At 38.1% G+C, this 17,156-nt stretch overlaps 1 protein-coding gene across 1 annotated transcript in view; it reads left to right on the top strand.

Annotated features, from left to right (window-relative positions):
- The first annotated feature begins 5,176 nt into the window (after positions 1–5,176).
- LOC136875848 (abnormal spindle-like microcephaly-associated protein homolog) overlaps positions 5,177–17,156 on the top strand; it is a 277,845-nt gene continuing 265,865 nt past the window's right edge. Inside the window, exon 1 of the mRNA XM_068228216.1 lies at positions 5,177–5,213. Within this exon, the coding sequence (XP_068084317.1) occupies positions 5,190–5,213 (24 nt within the window). The 5' untranslated portion in view covers positions 5,177–5,189. The remainder of the gene's footprint in view (positions 5,214–17,156) is intronic.

Raw genomic sequence — 17,156 nt, 5'->3', positions numbered from 1 at the left:
GTGGTTCGTGCATAAATGCAATTACTGCTGAGGACGACTACATCATCTGTGACGGTGTCATAGAAAACATCACAGAGCGTGTGTTAAATTAAATAAACGGGAATTCAAGACACTAACTGAGCACAAATCAAAGAAGTGGTACTGCGGCAAGTGTGATAGTGTGAATGGCAATCTGGCCACACGGCCGAGTGACCATAAGCTTGGGGATATGTAATCTATAGTTAGGGACATCCACAAAATGCTACGTAAACTAGTAAGAATCGAAGCTGAACAAGCGGAAATTAGAAAGTCGGTAACCTTCTGTGCTGAGTTTCGACGATATTAAGCGTCAGCTGCACAAAATAACTTATGACTTTTTAAAACGTTATGGCAGAAGTAGCGGCATTGAAGTTTAAGATTGTTGTCCTCGAAAGGGAAAAGACAAGAGTAGATGAACAAGTCTCTAAGCTTAGAGAGGAAAATCAAGACCTGCAACAATACGTCCGGAGGAACAACGTAGAAATTCATGGACTGCCTCAGCTTGGTGACGAGAATCCACTCACAGTTGTGAAAGCACTTGGCAATGCACTCGGTGTCGAAGTGACCGACGGTGATATTGATGCGTGTCATCGTCTACCCCAAAATAAGCAGGAACTCCCTCCTCCTCTCCTTGTAAAATTTTGTAGCCGGTTAAAAAAGGATCAGCTGCTCGCAGCAAGGAAGAATAAATCAACACTAAGCTCTAAAGATTTAGGTATCCAAGCAGCTAACCGAGCTGTATATATCAATGAACATCTGACATCGGGGAATAAATATCTCCACAAGAAGGCCAGGGATCTACGGTAATATGGATATAAATATGTTTGGACAAGTGACTGCAAATCTACGTAAGAAGGACTGAAAACCATCGATCAGTGCGAATTAGAAGCATTGATGATATTAGAAAGTTGCAGAGCGAAGACACAAGTGTAATGGCACAGCCAAGATATCATACCAACACTCGTTAATGGCAGTACCTAAGTGTTACAACAAATATTCCATTTTTCCATTAGGCTGTTATGAAATTCAATATGATTCCATTAATAATTTTGTTTTACAGAACATCAGTTCATATACAGTTGCTTCTTACCTGGACAGAAACAGCTCTACTGTTCCGTTAAAACCTTACAGTGCTGTTAGGTGCTTGTATCTAAACAGCAGGAGTATCCGAAACAAACTTGAGGAAATAGAAATTATTTTGCACATTATAGGTCAGGGAGATATATTGGTTGTGACAGAAACCTGGGTAAAAAGTGAGGAGGCGAAATACTATAATGTACCAAATCATAGAAGCATCTTTTCACACAGAGACGGCAGAGCTGGAGGTGGCTTAGCTATTTACATTTCGCACTGTTGGAAAGTAAATGAGAAAATGAATTGTGAACTTGATCATAGCATGGGTTGAAATTTATAGGGATAAATTTAGTAGTAGTAAATATAAAAGTGTTTATTTAATTGCAGGATATAACACAAATAGGAATAATGCCTCACCATTTCTAGCATCCCTCGAAATTTTTCTAAAACAACAAACAATTTATGCCAATTTTTGGGTGACACGAATATTGATATCTTAACTAGTGACCAACTAAAAAGAAAATACATGAAACGGCTTTCTTGCTATGATTTCAAGCAATGCAATAATATATACGGTATCCTACACGAATATGTGATACCACAAGCACTTTAATAGATCATGTGTCAATAAATAATTCTGAAGTATATTATTTATCAAATGTTGGTAGCTATATAAGTGACCATAATATATTAATATTTGACATTCTTTTGCCAAATTCTAAATCTCTATCACAATCGCTTGAACTGAAAAGGCTGAAAGCAACTAATATAGACCGACAAGATGATAGACCTGAAAGTAGTTATATCACTGAACATAACACAAAAGTCATAAACAACACTACTAGTGGGATTGACATAATATATAATTCCTTTATTGACCAACTACCGCTTAGTTCACAAAGACAGAAAGCACAAGGTCATCGAACACAAAGAACTGGTGGCTCGCCATGGATATCTTCTGAACTTCACAACCTTATTAAGCGACGTGACATTTTACATGCGAAACTAAAAAATCCCACCCTAAAGAATAACCTCAATCTCAATCAGGAATATCGCAGGTGTAGAAACGATGTAACAAATCTGAAAAGGAGCTTAAAAAACAAATATTACTCTGAAAAATTTAGAGTTCATAACAAGAACCCAAAGGAAATCTGGAAAATAATCAGTGAAATCATACATAACAGAAAAACAAAAAATAGGCGATACCGGTAATTGTACATCTCTAGAAATAGATAACAAGATCACTACAGACAGTCAGGAAATATGTGAATAATTTAATTTATATTTTTCAAATATTGCTAAAACCCTGGCTTCAGCAATCCCTCCCCAGAGCACTGAAACACGTGGGGTTCCTAGTTACTTGAACTCATTTTACCTATATCCAACTGATGAAACAGAAGTAAGATCTATAATATCAAATCTAAAAAACATGGGTAGCTGTGGGCAGGATGGTATAACTGCCAACTTTCTAAAAGAATTCCAGGATTTTTTAAGCGGGATGCTAACAGAGATCATTAACAAATCCTTGGCATCTGGTACATTACCTAGTGAGATAAAAGTAGCTAAAGTAGTTCCTGTCTTCAAGGGTGGGAATGGGATGAATCCTAGTAGCTATAGGCCTATCTGCATTCTCTCCACAATCTCCAAAATATTAGAAACTATTGTTAAAAGAGCTCACTTTTTTAAACAAAAATAATTTCTTTTACAATGCACAATATGGCTTTCGTGAGAACTCTAACACTGAAATAGCAACGTAGATCTCATAAATCTGCTGCAAGAGTCAATAGATTTTAATAATTTTGCTGGTGGGTTGTTTATAGATCTAAAGAAGGCCTTTGATACAGTGGACCGTAAAGGACTTTTAGCTAAATTAGAGAAAGCAGGAGTTCGTGGCGTTGCTTTGAAGTGGTTTGATAATTATCTGTATGATATAAAACAGTATGTAGTGCTGAATAACTGTAGGAGCTCAGCAATTAGGGTAACCCATGGCGTTCCACGGGGGTCGGTATTAGGGCCGATACTCTTTCTAGTCTACATCAACGACATTGCAACTTGCCGTTTGAAAAGACGTACCACACTATATGCCGACGACACAAACTTGTTCTATACTTGTTGCAATATAGACTCCATTGTTAAAGATATGCAGGAAGACCTCAATACTCTATGCTTTTGGTTTCAAGCAAATAAATTAACAATTAATGTGCAAAAGACTAATTATGTGATAATGACAAAACAAGATCAGAATGAAATCCCACACAGTAAAATATATATGCAGAATACTGAAATAAAAGTAGTTAGTTCTGTCAAATATCTTGGGTTGGTGATTGATAGGAACTTAAACTGGACAGACCATGTTGATTACGTTACTAAAAAGATCACACCTGTTGCAGGAATTTTAAAGAAACTTAGTTATCTTATCCCACAACATCTTCTAAAAAACATCTAGTACTCTTTAATTCATAGTCACCTTCAATATTTGAATGTAATCTGGATGCGCTGTAAGAAGTCTGACTTGAATGAGCTAATGGTAGTACAAAATAGATCTGTTAGAAATATACTTAATCTTTCCTACTACGCCAGTAAAATATCTATACCTAAGTGCTAAAATACCACCCCTAAGCATGAGTACAGAATTCAATACAGCTTTATTCATGTATAAAATAAAACATAAATTTATACACCACAACACTACATATACTCTGAATTCTGACAACCATCCATATAGTACTAGGCACGCAAATGACTTTGCCTTATACAATGTTCGCTCTTATAAATATGGTATAAACAGCTTGAAGTTCTCCGCGATCCAGTTATTTAATAACATCCCTGTGGAGGTAAAAACAGCACCAACTTTGGCGAAATTCAAACAAAGAGTCAAGCATTATTTTTGGGAAAGGTACAGTGTTGTTTAAATTAAAATATCAGTTGTCATTTAAGTCATTCTCCCAAACAATCTTGCAAACTGTATACTTGTACATCGGCAACTTTTATGTTATGTAAATGTAAATACTCTGTAATCTGTTCTTGTACCTCTGCAACTCTGTGTTATGTATATGTACTGTAAATACTCTGTAACCAATTCTTGTGCGTCTGCAACTTTTATGTTATGTAATTGTAAATAATCTGAAATCTATTCTTGTACTTCTGCAACTCTTATGTTATGTAAATGAAATTACTCTGTAATCTATTCTTGTACCTTTGCAACTTTCATGTTATGTAAATGTAAATACAGTCAGAAATAATTCTCTGTAATCCTCATATTGATGATGTACATATTTTATATATTGTATGTGTTTATATGCTCAACCATTTACTAATAATCTTATATACACGAACTATATTTTGATCTGTAAGTGCCCGCCAGTATCTAATGTCCTGTACAATTCCTATGTATGAGCCTGCAGGTTCTTTGGAATTAATATAAATAAATGAATGAATGAACGAATGTCTATTTACACTCTGTCTGCACTATCGGCAGCCTTGAAGATGGTTTTCCGTGGTTTCCGATTCTCACACTAGGCAAATGCTGGAGCTGTACCTTAATTAAGGCCACGGCCGCTTCCTTCCAACTCCTAGGCCTTTCCTATCCCATCGTCGCCGTAAGACCTATCTGTGTCGGTGCGACGTAAAGCCCCTAGCAAAAAGAAAAAAAAAAACCCACTCTGTCTGTGTTTCAGATCGACAGCAGCGCTGTAGTTGGCGGGGAATATTCACGCCGTAACTGTTCACACGTGATTCAGAGGGAGTCATCATACTAGTCATTTCCATTCATCTCGGTAAAAGGTTACAATTAATTATCGTGAATTTCTTACAATTTGATGTATAGATTGTTACAAAGAAGAAACCTTGTTTTAATAGCAACATTGGGCTTTATCTATTCTGCCATGATGTTGGCAATGTGCTATATTATTCTCTTGAAGGTAACATCTGAAATGGAAAGTACTCTCCTTTGTGATTGGTCGGATGAATATTTTGTTTGACAGTGGTTGTGGCTTTTTAAATTTAAACGAAGAACGGTTGTTACAGTCAGTTTCACGTCAGTTTCGAGCATTGGGGCAAATTGAGGAATGCAGGATCATTGAAGAACAGTAAATGTAATGGCAGCAAGTTCATTTTTCGAGGTGAGCAATTATTTTCCGCTACAACAAGATACCATAGCTTGTGCAGGTGTAGACGCAAATTATTAGAATGTGTTGATCCACAGCTCTATGAACTGCGTTCTTGCGTTATACATCGGTTTATTTAATTTGAAGTATTTCTTAAAAATGATAATACTTATACCAAGTTCCTTCTGTGCTATTTTCAGTTATCTTGTCAGATGGAGCTGTCTTGCACTTTGCCGGATTCCTTTTTCCAGTGTTTATTTTAGAATGCGTATCTGAATGTATAGTATTTTCTTTTAACCTCACTTGATTGACAGATCATTGAACAGCGTTTTCCCTTTCCGACAAAGAGTTATGTAACTATTAATAAAAGTAAACACAGACTTAGATGTCATGTTTCATGTATAATGGGAAAGAAGTAAGAAACAGATGTGGAGGGGGCATGATTTAAATTTCTCAAAATCTAGAAGTTACTTTCAGAATATTCTAGTTTTAAATAACCTGCCAAAGGAGCAACCTAAAAGCCAGATTATATTTTCATTAATTACTGCTGACCTCTGTAATATATTACGGGGACTGTTCAAGGAATGCTACTGAGAATTGTGCTCTGTATAGACTTGCTTTAAATTCACTTTCTTTCAAGCAAACTAGATCTGGGTTAATGGAGAACAAAATAATGTGGTCATAATAGGTCGACATTTTTTGAACTGTGCAATATATCTAGGCCTATAATGTGTGAAGAAGAGATGCAGAATGGTTTTTATTTTGAATTTCTTTTAATGTCTTCCTGATATTTTAATCATCACAATCTTGCTTCCTTAAAAAAAAAAAAATGTTCAACTAGCCTACATCATGTGTATGATGGACTTTTTCTCAGCTACAGTAGGCTTCATAACAGTTTAAAATATCTCTGATCATTGGTTAGGCAGTGTAGAAACCTCATGTTTTGGTTCTAGTTCTTTGACCCAATGATATCCCCTGCCTATCATAAAAGGAGGAGAAAGAACTCTGAACTTGGAGCATGGGTTGAAGACCATGGTTCCCCTGACTGGCATTGTTTCAGCTTGGCAGGCTTCTCACTTTCAACTTTGCAGTCTGACTTCTCTTGGTCAACTCGTGTTCTTTTCCAACCCTGGCTGTATTTGTTTTGCAAGGGTAGGAAGTCTTCATTTTCACGTCCTTCGTGGCCCTTTTGTATCTTTTGCACATACCTTCATTCATTAAGGTGTCAGACCACTAAGTTTCCTTCTGATTAGTGTTAAGAGGATGGTTGCCTAGTTGTATTTCTTAAAACAATCACCACCATCACTCTAGTTCTTACCACTCTAGGATCGATCAATCGGTCACCACTGATTTGCATTTAGGGATGTAGCCAAGGTGGCAGATCCCATATCTTTTTTAAAAATCTCCCTTGGTCAGTTTTTCCAATCCCTAATTCTTTTTTTAAACAAATGTGTCCCAATTTGTCCTCTTGAATTCCAACTTTATGTATATATTGTGATCTTTCCTACTTTTAAAAAACACTACTCAAATTTATTTGTTTACTATTGTTATTCCATGCCATCTCTACACTGACAGCTTGAAACATACCACTTATCTTTCTGAAAGAATGTTTCTTGGGGGTCCAACTTTTCAGTAGATTATATGCTTTTTATTGATTTACATAAATAATGTTGCATCATTACGATGTCTTAAGCGGGACATGTTTCGCCCATATTCTAGGCATCTTCAACCGCTGTTCCTAATATTCAAGATCAAAATTGTCTGCTTAGGATCCTAGGCTTTGTTTACAATAGAAATACTTAAAATAGTTAGGCTAACGTGAATTGCTCTGTCTAAAACTTTATGCTTACTCATATTGTACATCGTATAAAAGCATCCTTGACATGATTGTTACACTTAAAAAAAAAAAATTATATACTAGTTCAATCCAATGGGCCTATTGCATAAACTATGACTAGTTTTAAGCCTTAGACAACGTCTACCTAAACGACGTGTAAATAGAGCACGATCTTCCATTGCATAAAGAATGATTGGCTGATGTTTAACTGGCCATCGTTCAAAGTTTCAATATTGGTTTGAAAATGAAGATAGAAGTATCTTTCATGTAACTCTTTGCATGTCGCAAACAGTGAAATTCGTTGGTGTGTGCGCCAAACGTCAGTCAGCTGTTAGTCTTCCTACACATTACTCAAATAAGGCTAAGTATGAGCGTGACTTGCCCACAGATAAGAGTATCGCTTTCAGTGGAAATTAAATCTCATAGTACCATCGACACTAAAGCGACATGCCACCGTACAGGGAAGTGTAGTTTTGATTATAGCGTTGTTACGGTGAGTGTAATCTACTTGTAAATACAATAGCTTTGACAAAGGGAAGATGAAACAATAGGAATGTATACTCCGTACGGCTCTACTTCTAAATTGACGTTTTAGCAGATTTTGGCTCTATCTGGTGGTTATGCACTGAAACATAGACATCCAACCAATCCCAAGCTGCAATTCATATCTATATCGGCAGAGTACAATCTCGAAACCTAGTTGCCAACTCTAATATTTACATTCGCCACGTGGTTAACCTATCTCGCTCAGCGTGTATAGTATTATGTACGGTTCGCGATCTTTTGCATTTTCCTTCAATATTTAGTGTGTTTTTCATATTGTTGGAGGGTTCCTGTGACTCTGAGATAAGTAGAGTGTTCGCTTTGTAGGCCATAACCTCCTTTCTGTGCCAGCCATTAGCCGTTAGTGATGTGTTATTTGCTCATTCTCTTTTATTGTTAATAAAATATTCTCTTTTAGTGCCAGATATTGTTAGAAAGTGTAGTTCTTGTGAATTTGTTTTCAGTCCATATTCATTCGTTTTTGTGAGTACTGCATCACAATTTAAAAGGGCTGTTTACTGCGGTCATATTGCATCAGCTGTTCTCGCTGGCATAGCACGCTGGCAACAGAGGGAAGGTGATGCTCATTTGTTTTGCGAAACTTCAATTTAGAAGTAAGGCCGTGCAGAGTATAGTAACCGAATGTTTTGCACGGGCCATATAGGCTAGTTGTAGCTTGCATTCTGGAAATCGTAGGTTCGAAACGCATCATTGGCAGCCCTGAAGATTGTTTTTCGTACTTTTCCTATTTTTACACCAGCCAAATACTGGGTAGTTACCGAAAACTTGTACGATTTTATATATATATACAACCTACTTTTTAGTTTATACTGTGTGTGATTACTTGGCAGTAAATATAAGTGAATCCCTCCCGGTTGATGTGACAGCCCTCTGACGATTGGGACAAGTAATTCTGGCATGTACCTATGTTTGTCTCAAGTGTTATTACAATATTATAAGTCCACCTGTTCAATACAATACAATATGATCCACTATTTCATATGGTCAAATGTTTTTTATACATAATACATAAAAGTCAAAGGTACATGTTTCACCCTCCTTAGGGGCATCATCAGCCTATATCAATCTTAAAAAATAATACATATACTTATAAATTATAGGTTAAAATGTTGAAAATGGTTTCGTAAAACATTATACAATAACATCTAAAACAACGATAATGCACCAAAGTATGTTAAAAGAGAGTGAAATTAACAGTTTGAAGATTAAAACGTGATTGAACATGAGATTTTGAGAGTCTAAAACTAAAATGGACTCTCAAAATCTCATGTTCAATCACGTTTTAATCTTCAAACTGTTAATTTCACTCTCTTTTAACATACTTTGGTGCATTATCGTTGTTTTAGATGTTATTGTATAATGTTTTACGAAACCATTTTCAACATTTCAACCTATAATTTATAAGTATATGTATTATTATTATTTTTTAAGATTGATATAGGCTGATGATGCCCCTAAGGAGGGTGAAACATGTACCTTTGACTTTTATGTATTATGTATAAAAAACATTTGACCATATGAAATAGTGGATCATATTGTATTGTATTGAACAGGTGGACTTATAATATTGTAATAACACTTGAGACATACGTCAACTTCAATACGGAACCAAAATGAGAATAGTCACTTGTAACATGTACCTATGTTGTCGAAGTGACCTATAATTCAGTGGAAATTACCCCACGTATAACGAAATATATTGGTTGCCAAGAATTGTATTAAAATTGAGTTACCAGACTGTCCCTTTGTCAGTCTCAAGAAACAAATCTCATGAAAAGCGAAATCTTTATTTTAAGCTCTATCTCCCCGTACATGTCAAATGAACTGCTGTGATTTAGCAGCGGGCGGCCCACAGAGAGGCCGTCGGACTAACCTTTCTTCCCAGAATCATCTCAACATGATAATAAAAATTGTTTCATGGTACATAACCTCTGATTGTGATTCACTCCTCTCATTTGGGGTTAAACAGTGTTCTCGGCAGTGTTTAAACAGGGTCGGTTGAACATCGGTTTTAGACATTGTCTAAGGGATAAATAACATCTCTGCAATGTGGCAGCCGTACTTAGGCATTCTTTAATCGTAGACATCATCTAAACACCGTTTCTGCAATCTGCCCATTGTTTCTTATAAGGACGTTGGGCTGGCATGAATTGCTCGGTCTATAATGTCCAGTGTGTGTGTGTGCAACCTATGACAACTTCATTGACTTCACTGTCATTTTCTTCTATTGTTCGTTTTTGGGGTAAAAATTCAGCTGTGGTTTCACGAGATGTTATTGATATAGTCAGTTTATTTTTCTTCTTCATTGCCTTGTGGTGATTAAAGTTAAGTAAAATAGGACTGCTTGCTGTTGTGTAGGTTGGAAGACTGGTCTTCTCAAGATTGTTCTTTCTGTTGTTGGACCTTATTGGTCATTGAAAGGGTTGAGAACAGTGGATTGTCTGTAATCAGAAAAGGTGTCTTTAGTTGTGAAGTTTATGAAAATTAAGCATGAAATGGGGGAACTAAACAGAATCTTACTCACCCCCTCGCTTTTCTTGCAGCTGGCTTGCTCCTGTAATGCTTCCTGCCCGACTGGCAGTGGCTAATGCTGTGAGCTTGTCTTGTATCTGTGTGTGTTGCATGGAGGGGTGTAAGTTAGGGAGGGGTGGCGGAAGGGGCATTGGCGGTTGTCGGAGAAGGGATCTGTCAGTGGGTGGAACTGTTATATGTGGAGATTTGCTGATATTTTCAAATGTGTTCTCTTTTACTTTTAATATTTTAAATAAATATGGGATCTGCTCATGAAGAGGACTTGTTAATTAACTTATTAAGTTTATAGTTTATCCTCTTGATAACCAACACAAAAAACAATATATCAACTGCAGCTTCGTTGTAATACTTCCTAGTGCAAGCACTCACCTTAGCTGTATTACTCTTCTCTATCTTTCTCGTGTTTACATTTTTAGCATCCCTTTCATACAGATTCTAGAATCTTCCAAACTCTAATCTGTTCAGCATTGCTGCTAAAAATGGGAGCTTCCCCCTTCCATTTTTGGTTTCTGGGAACAATAGAGGGGTTAAGCTGAAAGAATTGCTTCATTTTAATAACATGACCAAAAATTCCACCCCCTTGCCTTAATGCTTCTAGCTTACATTGTTGAAATGAACATTTTTATTAAAAAGGACACTCAAGAAACATTCTTTCAGAAAGGTATATGTTCAATACGGACCTAACGATGAGATTTATAACTTGTAACATACCTCTTAGTCAAGCAGCTCGTCAAGGATGGGGGCACCACAGCTAGATGGAGCTTGGCACAGGGTGGTGTTAGTTGTAGGATTGTAGCATTGTGATGAACACACTTTTCTTCTAGAAAAAATTTAAAGTAACATTCATGTACAGTATTTTATATCCACAAGTAATGTATTCATTCTAGAATCTGTAATGAAGGGGTTGCTTGGACAAAAAAAAAAAAAAAAAAAAAGTGGTGTCGGGGGGAGGGGGCGGCAAAAGCTGGAGTCTCCTAGCTTTCACTCCCGTACAGCAAAGATCGGTCTGGACACAAACCGGTTTAAAGATAGTTTCATCTGGGAGTTGACTTCTTTCTTACAGAAAGAACTGTAGAAAATTGTTGTATGATACCTGAAGTAGAGTACAGGAGAGATCCTTTATGCTTGCCAGGGACCCACAATCTTGCCCCTACAGTATCCTTATGTACATACATACATACATACACACAGATATAAATTATACTTCATTAGACTGTTATGTCTGAGTTCAGTCTGCAAGCCTCTGTGAATTTACTAATTGCTTCCACAATCCTGTATTTGTAACTAGTTTGTTCTGTGACCTTGCTTAGTTCCATACCTCTTTTAAGTCATTACAAACTAAGTAACAACACTTGTACCAGGCTCCTCACTTTCATCTGTCCTATCCAAACTGCTTTGGTCAACTCTTGTTCTTTTCCGACCCAGACAGCATTAGGTACCGAGGTTTAGGGAGTCTTTAATGTTCACGCCTTTCGTGGCCCTTGCCTTCTTTTGGCCGATACCTTCATTTTTCAAATTGTCGGATCCCTTCCATTTATTCTCTGATTAGTGTAATATAGAGGATTGTTGCCTAGTTGTGCTTCCTCTTAAAACAATAATCCACGCCAGCATAGCAGGGGAAGAGGTGATACTCCCACGTGGCGCGTCCCAGGTGGCAGATAGGTGGGTCCTAACCGGCTTGCCAGCGGTTTTGAGGGAAATAAAATACCTCTCATGGACCAAACACACATCTCCCTTGTGGGTGGGGGGCGCCGATGAAGAATACACCCACGGTATCTCCTGCCTGTTGTAAGAGGCGACTAAAAGGGGCGACCATGGGATGATTGTCTTGGAACCAGAAAACTACTTGTGATTAGTACCACCATGCGGAGAACATCATGGGTCGCTTTTACCTGTACGTAGTACCACTATATTAGGTACCAAATAGGTTTGTGATTGGTAGCACACAGGAGCACTGTGCGGTCTGCTTTTGCAGTACCTGTGATTAGTACCACCATATGAGCAGGACCATGGGATGATAGCTACCATGGTTCTGCCTTGCCTATGATTAGTACCCACTATATGAAGAACACCACGGGATAGGGGAAGGTCCCTGTGGTTAGTACTCTTATGTGATGAACCCATAGGTTTACGATGCTTGTAAATGGCGCCGCAAAGTGAGAAAAACATAGGTCTGTATTATGTCGAATTTCATTACCTGCGAGTAGTACCATGATGTCTGGAATACCGAGAGTCTCTGCTACTTTTGATTAGTACTGCAACATGACAAATAGCATGGTTCTACTCTCCTAGCAATCAGTACCGTTATAAGGGGCTGATAACTTGGATTTTGGACCCCCTTTAGACTGCAAGCATCATCGATTCAGTGTTATGCTATAGCAGCAGTCCCTTGGCCAGTAATCCTATTATTTTACGTCAGTTTCTGTGAATGTAAAGCATTGCGGGTCGCATCCACTGATTGTTTTAAATTCATGTCCATCCATTCATTCTTCGTTCTAACGCTTTGAATTCTGGTCAGTGGAGAATTTTAGACTTTTAATTTGTCATTCCATTTAGTCTCATTTCGTACCATTAGGGGCCGATGACCTCGATGTTAGGCCCCTTTACACAATCATCAAAACAATAATCACCACCTGAGTCTGACCATCGTTTGATCTCCCTGTTCTTCTCTTGTGCTCCTGGCCAGAGTCCATTATTCTCTTAGGTAATGCCCCCTGTAGGTGGGGGCGGTAGAATAACACCCACATCCCCTGCCTGTCGTAAGAGACGAGTAAAAGGGGCCCTAGGTGCTCTATACTTTGGAGCGTGGGTTGGCGACCACGGGGACCTTAGCTGTGTCCTGACATTGCTTCCACTTACTTGTGCCAGGCTCTTCACTTTCATCTATCCTATCTGACCTCCCTTGGTCAACTCTTGTTCTTTTCTGACCTCGACAGTATTATGTATGGAGGCCTAGGGAGTCTTTCATTTTCACGCCCTTCATGGCCCTTGTCTTCCTTTGGCCAGTACCTTCATTTTTCAAACTGTTGGATCCCTTCCTTTTTTTGTCTCTGATTTGTGTTACATAGAGAATGGTTGCCTGGTTGTACTTCCTATTAAAACAGTAATCACCACCACTCCTAGGTAATCTGCCCTCCATTTCGCTTCACTTGACCCCACCACTGAAACTGTGTTATGCGTACTGTTTTATCTGTAGAGTTCATTCATCATGTCTGTAACTTCAGCTTATGAATGATATATCTGGAGTCTCCTGCCTTTCATTCTTGTACAGCAAAGTCAGTCTGGAAACAAACCAGTGTAAAGATAGTTTCATCTGGGAAAATACCCTACTGTTAATCGCAACTGTCTACTCCCTGCAGTAGTGTAGCCAGGATCGACCAATGGGAGGGTTATGGTTACAAAATGATAGAACTTAATGGTGCTTGTGCATCGTTATTTGAGTATCGTTACTTGAGTTTTTACAATCATATTTAAACCTCAAAAACAATTTTATTTTCACGAACTTACAAATGAAATGACATACATACAACTCATATCCCCATTAGACATCTGGATGTGCTAATGGATTACCATCTTTTCAGACAAGTAATACAAACCAATGTCTAATAGATGTAAAACCATGATATGTCAGCTGATGACCAAATAGGGTCGAAACCGGTACTGATGTAAGTCATTTACAATAAACGGTATTGATAAGGTGAAATTTCTTATCCATATATGTGGTGCTTGTGCATGCGCAAGAGTCATAAGGACACTGATAAAAGTAAATTATGTTGATATTCAGGTTGTAGTACCAGTACATTAAAATACAGAACAAGAACAGTATGATCAAAGTAAATAGTTTTACGGCAAATGGTGTGTTCAGATTAATCTAAAATCCAACTCTAGAGGCTTCTTAGATAACAGATTCAAGAGCTCTGTTGGTTCTACAATAATAATAATAATAATAATAATAACATACATACATACATACATTATCATTATAGACTGTTATGCCTTTCAGCGTTCAGTCTGCAAGCCTCTGAGAATTTACTAAACGTCGCCACAATCCTCGATTTGCAACTAGTGTTGTGGCCTCATTTAGTTCTATACCTCTTATCTTTAAATCGTTAGAAACAGAGTCTAACCATCGTCGTCTTGGTCTCCCTCTACTTCTCTTACACTCCATAAGAGTCCATTATTCTCCTAGGTAACCTGTCCTCCATTTGCCTCACATGACCCCACCACCGAAGCCGGTTTATGCGTACAGCTTCATCCATCGAGTTCATTCCTAAATTAGCCTTTATCTCCTCATTACGAGTTCCCTCCTGCCATTGTTCCCACCTGTTTGTACCAGCAATCATTCTTGCTACTTTCATGTCTGTTACTTCTAACTTATTCATGATATCCTGAGTCCACCCAGCTTTCGCTCCCATAAAGCAAAGTTGGTCTGAAAACAGACCGATGTAAAGATAGTTTCGTCTGGGATCTGACTTCCTTCTTACAGAATACTGCTGATCGCAACTGCGAGCTCACTGCATTAGCTTTACTACACCTTGATTCAATCTCACTTACTATATTACCATCCTGGGAAAACACACAACCTAAATACTTGAAATTATCGACCTGTTCTAGCTTTGTGTCACCAATCTGACATTCAATTCTGTTGGATTTCTTACCTACTGACATCAATTTAGTCTTAGAGAGGCTAATTTTCATACCATACTCATTGCACCTATTTTCAAGTTCCAAGATGTTAGACTGCAGGCTTTCGGCACAGTCTGCCATTAAGACCAAGTTGTCAGCATAGGCCAGGCTGCTTACTACATTTCCACCTAACTGAATCCCTCCCTGCCATTTTATACCTTTCAGCATATGATCCATGTAAACTACAAACAGCAAAGGTGAAAGATTACAGCCTTTTCTAACTCCTGTAAGTACCCTGAACCAAGAACTCATTCTACCATCAATTCTCACTGAAGCCCAATTGTCAACATAAATGCCTTTGATTTTAATAATCTACCTTTAATTCCATAGTCCCCCAGTATAGCGAACATCTTTTCCCTCGGTACCCTGTCATATGCTTTCTCTAGATCTACGAAACATAAACACAACTGCCTATTCCTCTCGTAGCATTTTTCAATTACCTGGCACATACTGAAAATCTGATCCTGACAGCCTCTCTGTGGTCTGAAACCACACTGGTTTTCATCCAACTTCCTCTCAACGATTGATCGCACCCTCCCTTCCAAGATGCTTGTGAATCCTTTGCCTGGTATACTAATCAATGAGATACCTCGATAGTTGTTGCAATCCTTCCTGTTCCCTTGCTTATAGATAGGTGCAATTACTGCTTTTGTCCAATGTGAAGGTACCTTACCAACACTCCACGCTAATTTTAGATAGATAGATAGATAATGCCTTTATTGGTGGCGAAGTTAGGGCTCAAGGCCCTCTCTTACACTTAACCACTAGACGAGTATACATGTACATAACTTATACAGTACTTACAAATACAAATAAAACAAATAATATTAATAGCAAAAACAATAGTAATAATATTGAAAATGACAACAAAAGAATCCTTAATTTTAAAATACACAAAGTAAAATCCACTACAATAATCCGTTCATTCATCCCATTCATTCTTTCATTCACTCAACAATTATCCAGCAAGTCAGCAGGATCTACTCAACAAATACTCGCGGCACGCCACTTTAAACTGGCGATGAGAGGGATTGTCCCTAATGTTCGCAGGTAGCAAATTCCATGCCCTGGACGCAGAGATTATAAAGGAGCGGTTGTAAGCAGCAGTGCGGTTTACAGGTATGGTAAGAGAGGAGCCAGATCTCGTATTGTGGTCATGATATGAAGAGAGGTAAGAAAAAGGTGAAGAAAGATAGTTGGGAGTATTAGTAGAAAGTATTTTGTGCAGAAGTGATAACATGTGAAATTCACGGCGCTGGTGCACTCGAAGCCACGACAATTCCTTATAATATGGTGATATGTGAGCATCATATCGCAGATTAAATATATATCTTACGCAGCTACTGAGGCTCCGGTCGAGTTTCTTGTTACTGTCGCAGGTAATTTCAGTCAACAGTGTCACAATAGTCAAGTATAGGTAGTATAAGAGAGTAAATTAGTTGTACTTTAAGTCGAACCGAGAATGCATTGCAGAATCGCTTCAGAGGATATAAGCATTTGTGTACTTTATTACATGTGCTTATCACCTGTTGAGTCCAATTTAGGGTCTCAGCCATAATTCCTAAGTTAGTCACTGAAGTAGAGTAGGGTATGATTTCATTGTTTAAAATTATTGGAGAGATGTCCCGTTGCTTAAGGGAATATAGGTTTTTACTGGTACCAATAATAATAACCCGAGTTTTATTCGGGTTTATTAGTAAACTGTTTTCATTTGCATAGTCACTAAGATGTTTTAGGTCGGTATTTATTTTAGTAATTGCAGTATCAATATCACTCGGTTTTGAATGACAGTAAATTTGTACATCATCTGCGTACACTTGCACTTTGCAGAATTTAAGAGCTTTCGATATATCATTAATTTGGATGATAAATAAGTGGTCCCAGGACGACTCCTGAGGGACACCGAGGGTCTTACTTTGCCACCCTGAAGTCATATTTCCCACTGTCACACGTTGCCGGCGATTTTCAAGGTAAGAGGAAAAGAACCGAAGCGACACACTATTAAAATTTAGTTCTCGAAGTTTGTGCAGTAGTAACTGAGGGTTGACAGTGTCAAAGGCACTACTGAGGTCTAATAATGTCAGTACAGTCACGTTCCGTTGGTCCATTGCACGTCAAATATAATCTGTCACTTGTAGTAAAGCTGTCGCAGTGCTATGTCCTTTCCTGAAGCCGGATTGGAAGGGATTGAGGAGGGAATGCTTGGTAAGGTATTCAGTAACTTGTGTGTGAACTAGGCATTCAAGTACCTTGGATAGGGGTGGTAGGATGGATACTGGACGATAATCTGAAGGAGAATCTAACTGGGAGCTCTTCGGGATGGGTCTAATTAGTGCATC

This window comes from Anabrus simplex, chromosome 6, assembly GCF_040414725.1.
Source record: "Anabrus simplex isolate iqAnaSimp1 chromosome 6, ASM4041472v1, whole genome shotgun sequence".
NCBI classification, from domain to species: Eukaryota; Metazoa; Arthropoda; class Insecta; order Orthoptera; family Tettigoniidae; genus Anabrus; species Anabrus simplex.
The sequence above is the reverse complement of the archived record's forward strand: the minus strand, read 5'-3'. Positions and strand labels throughout refer to the sequence as shown.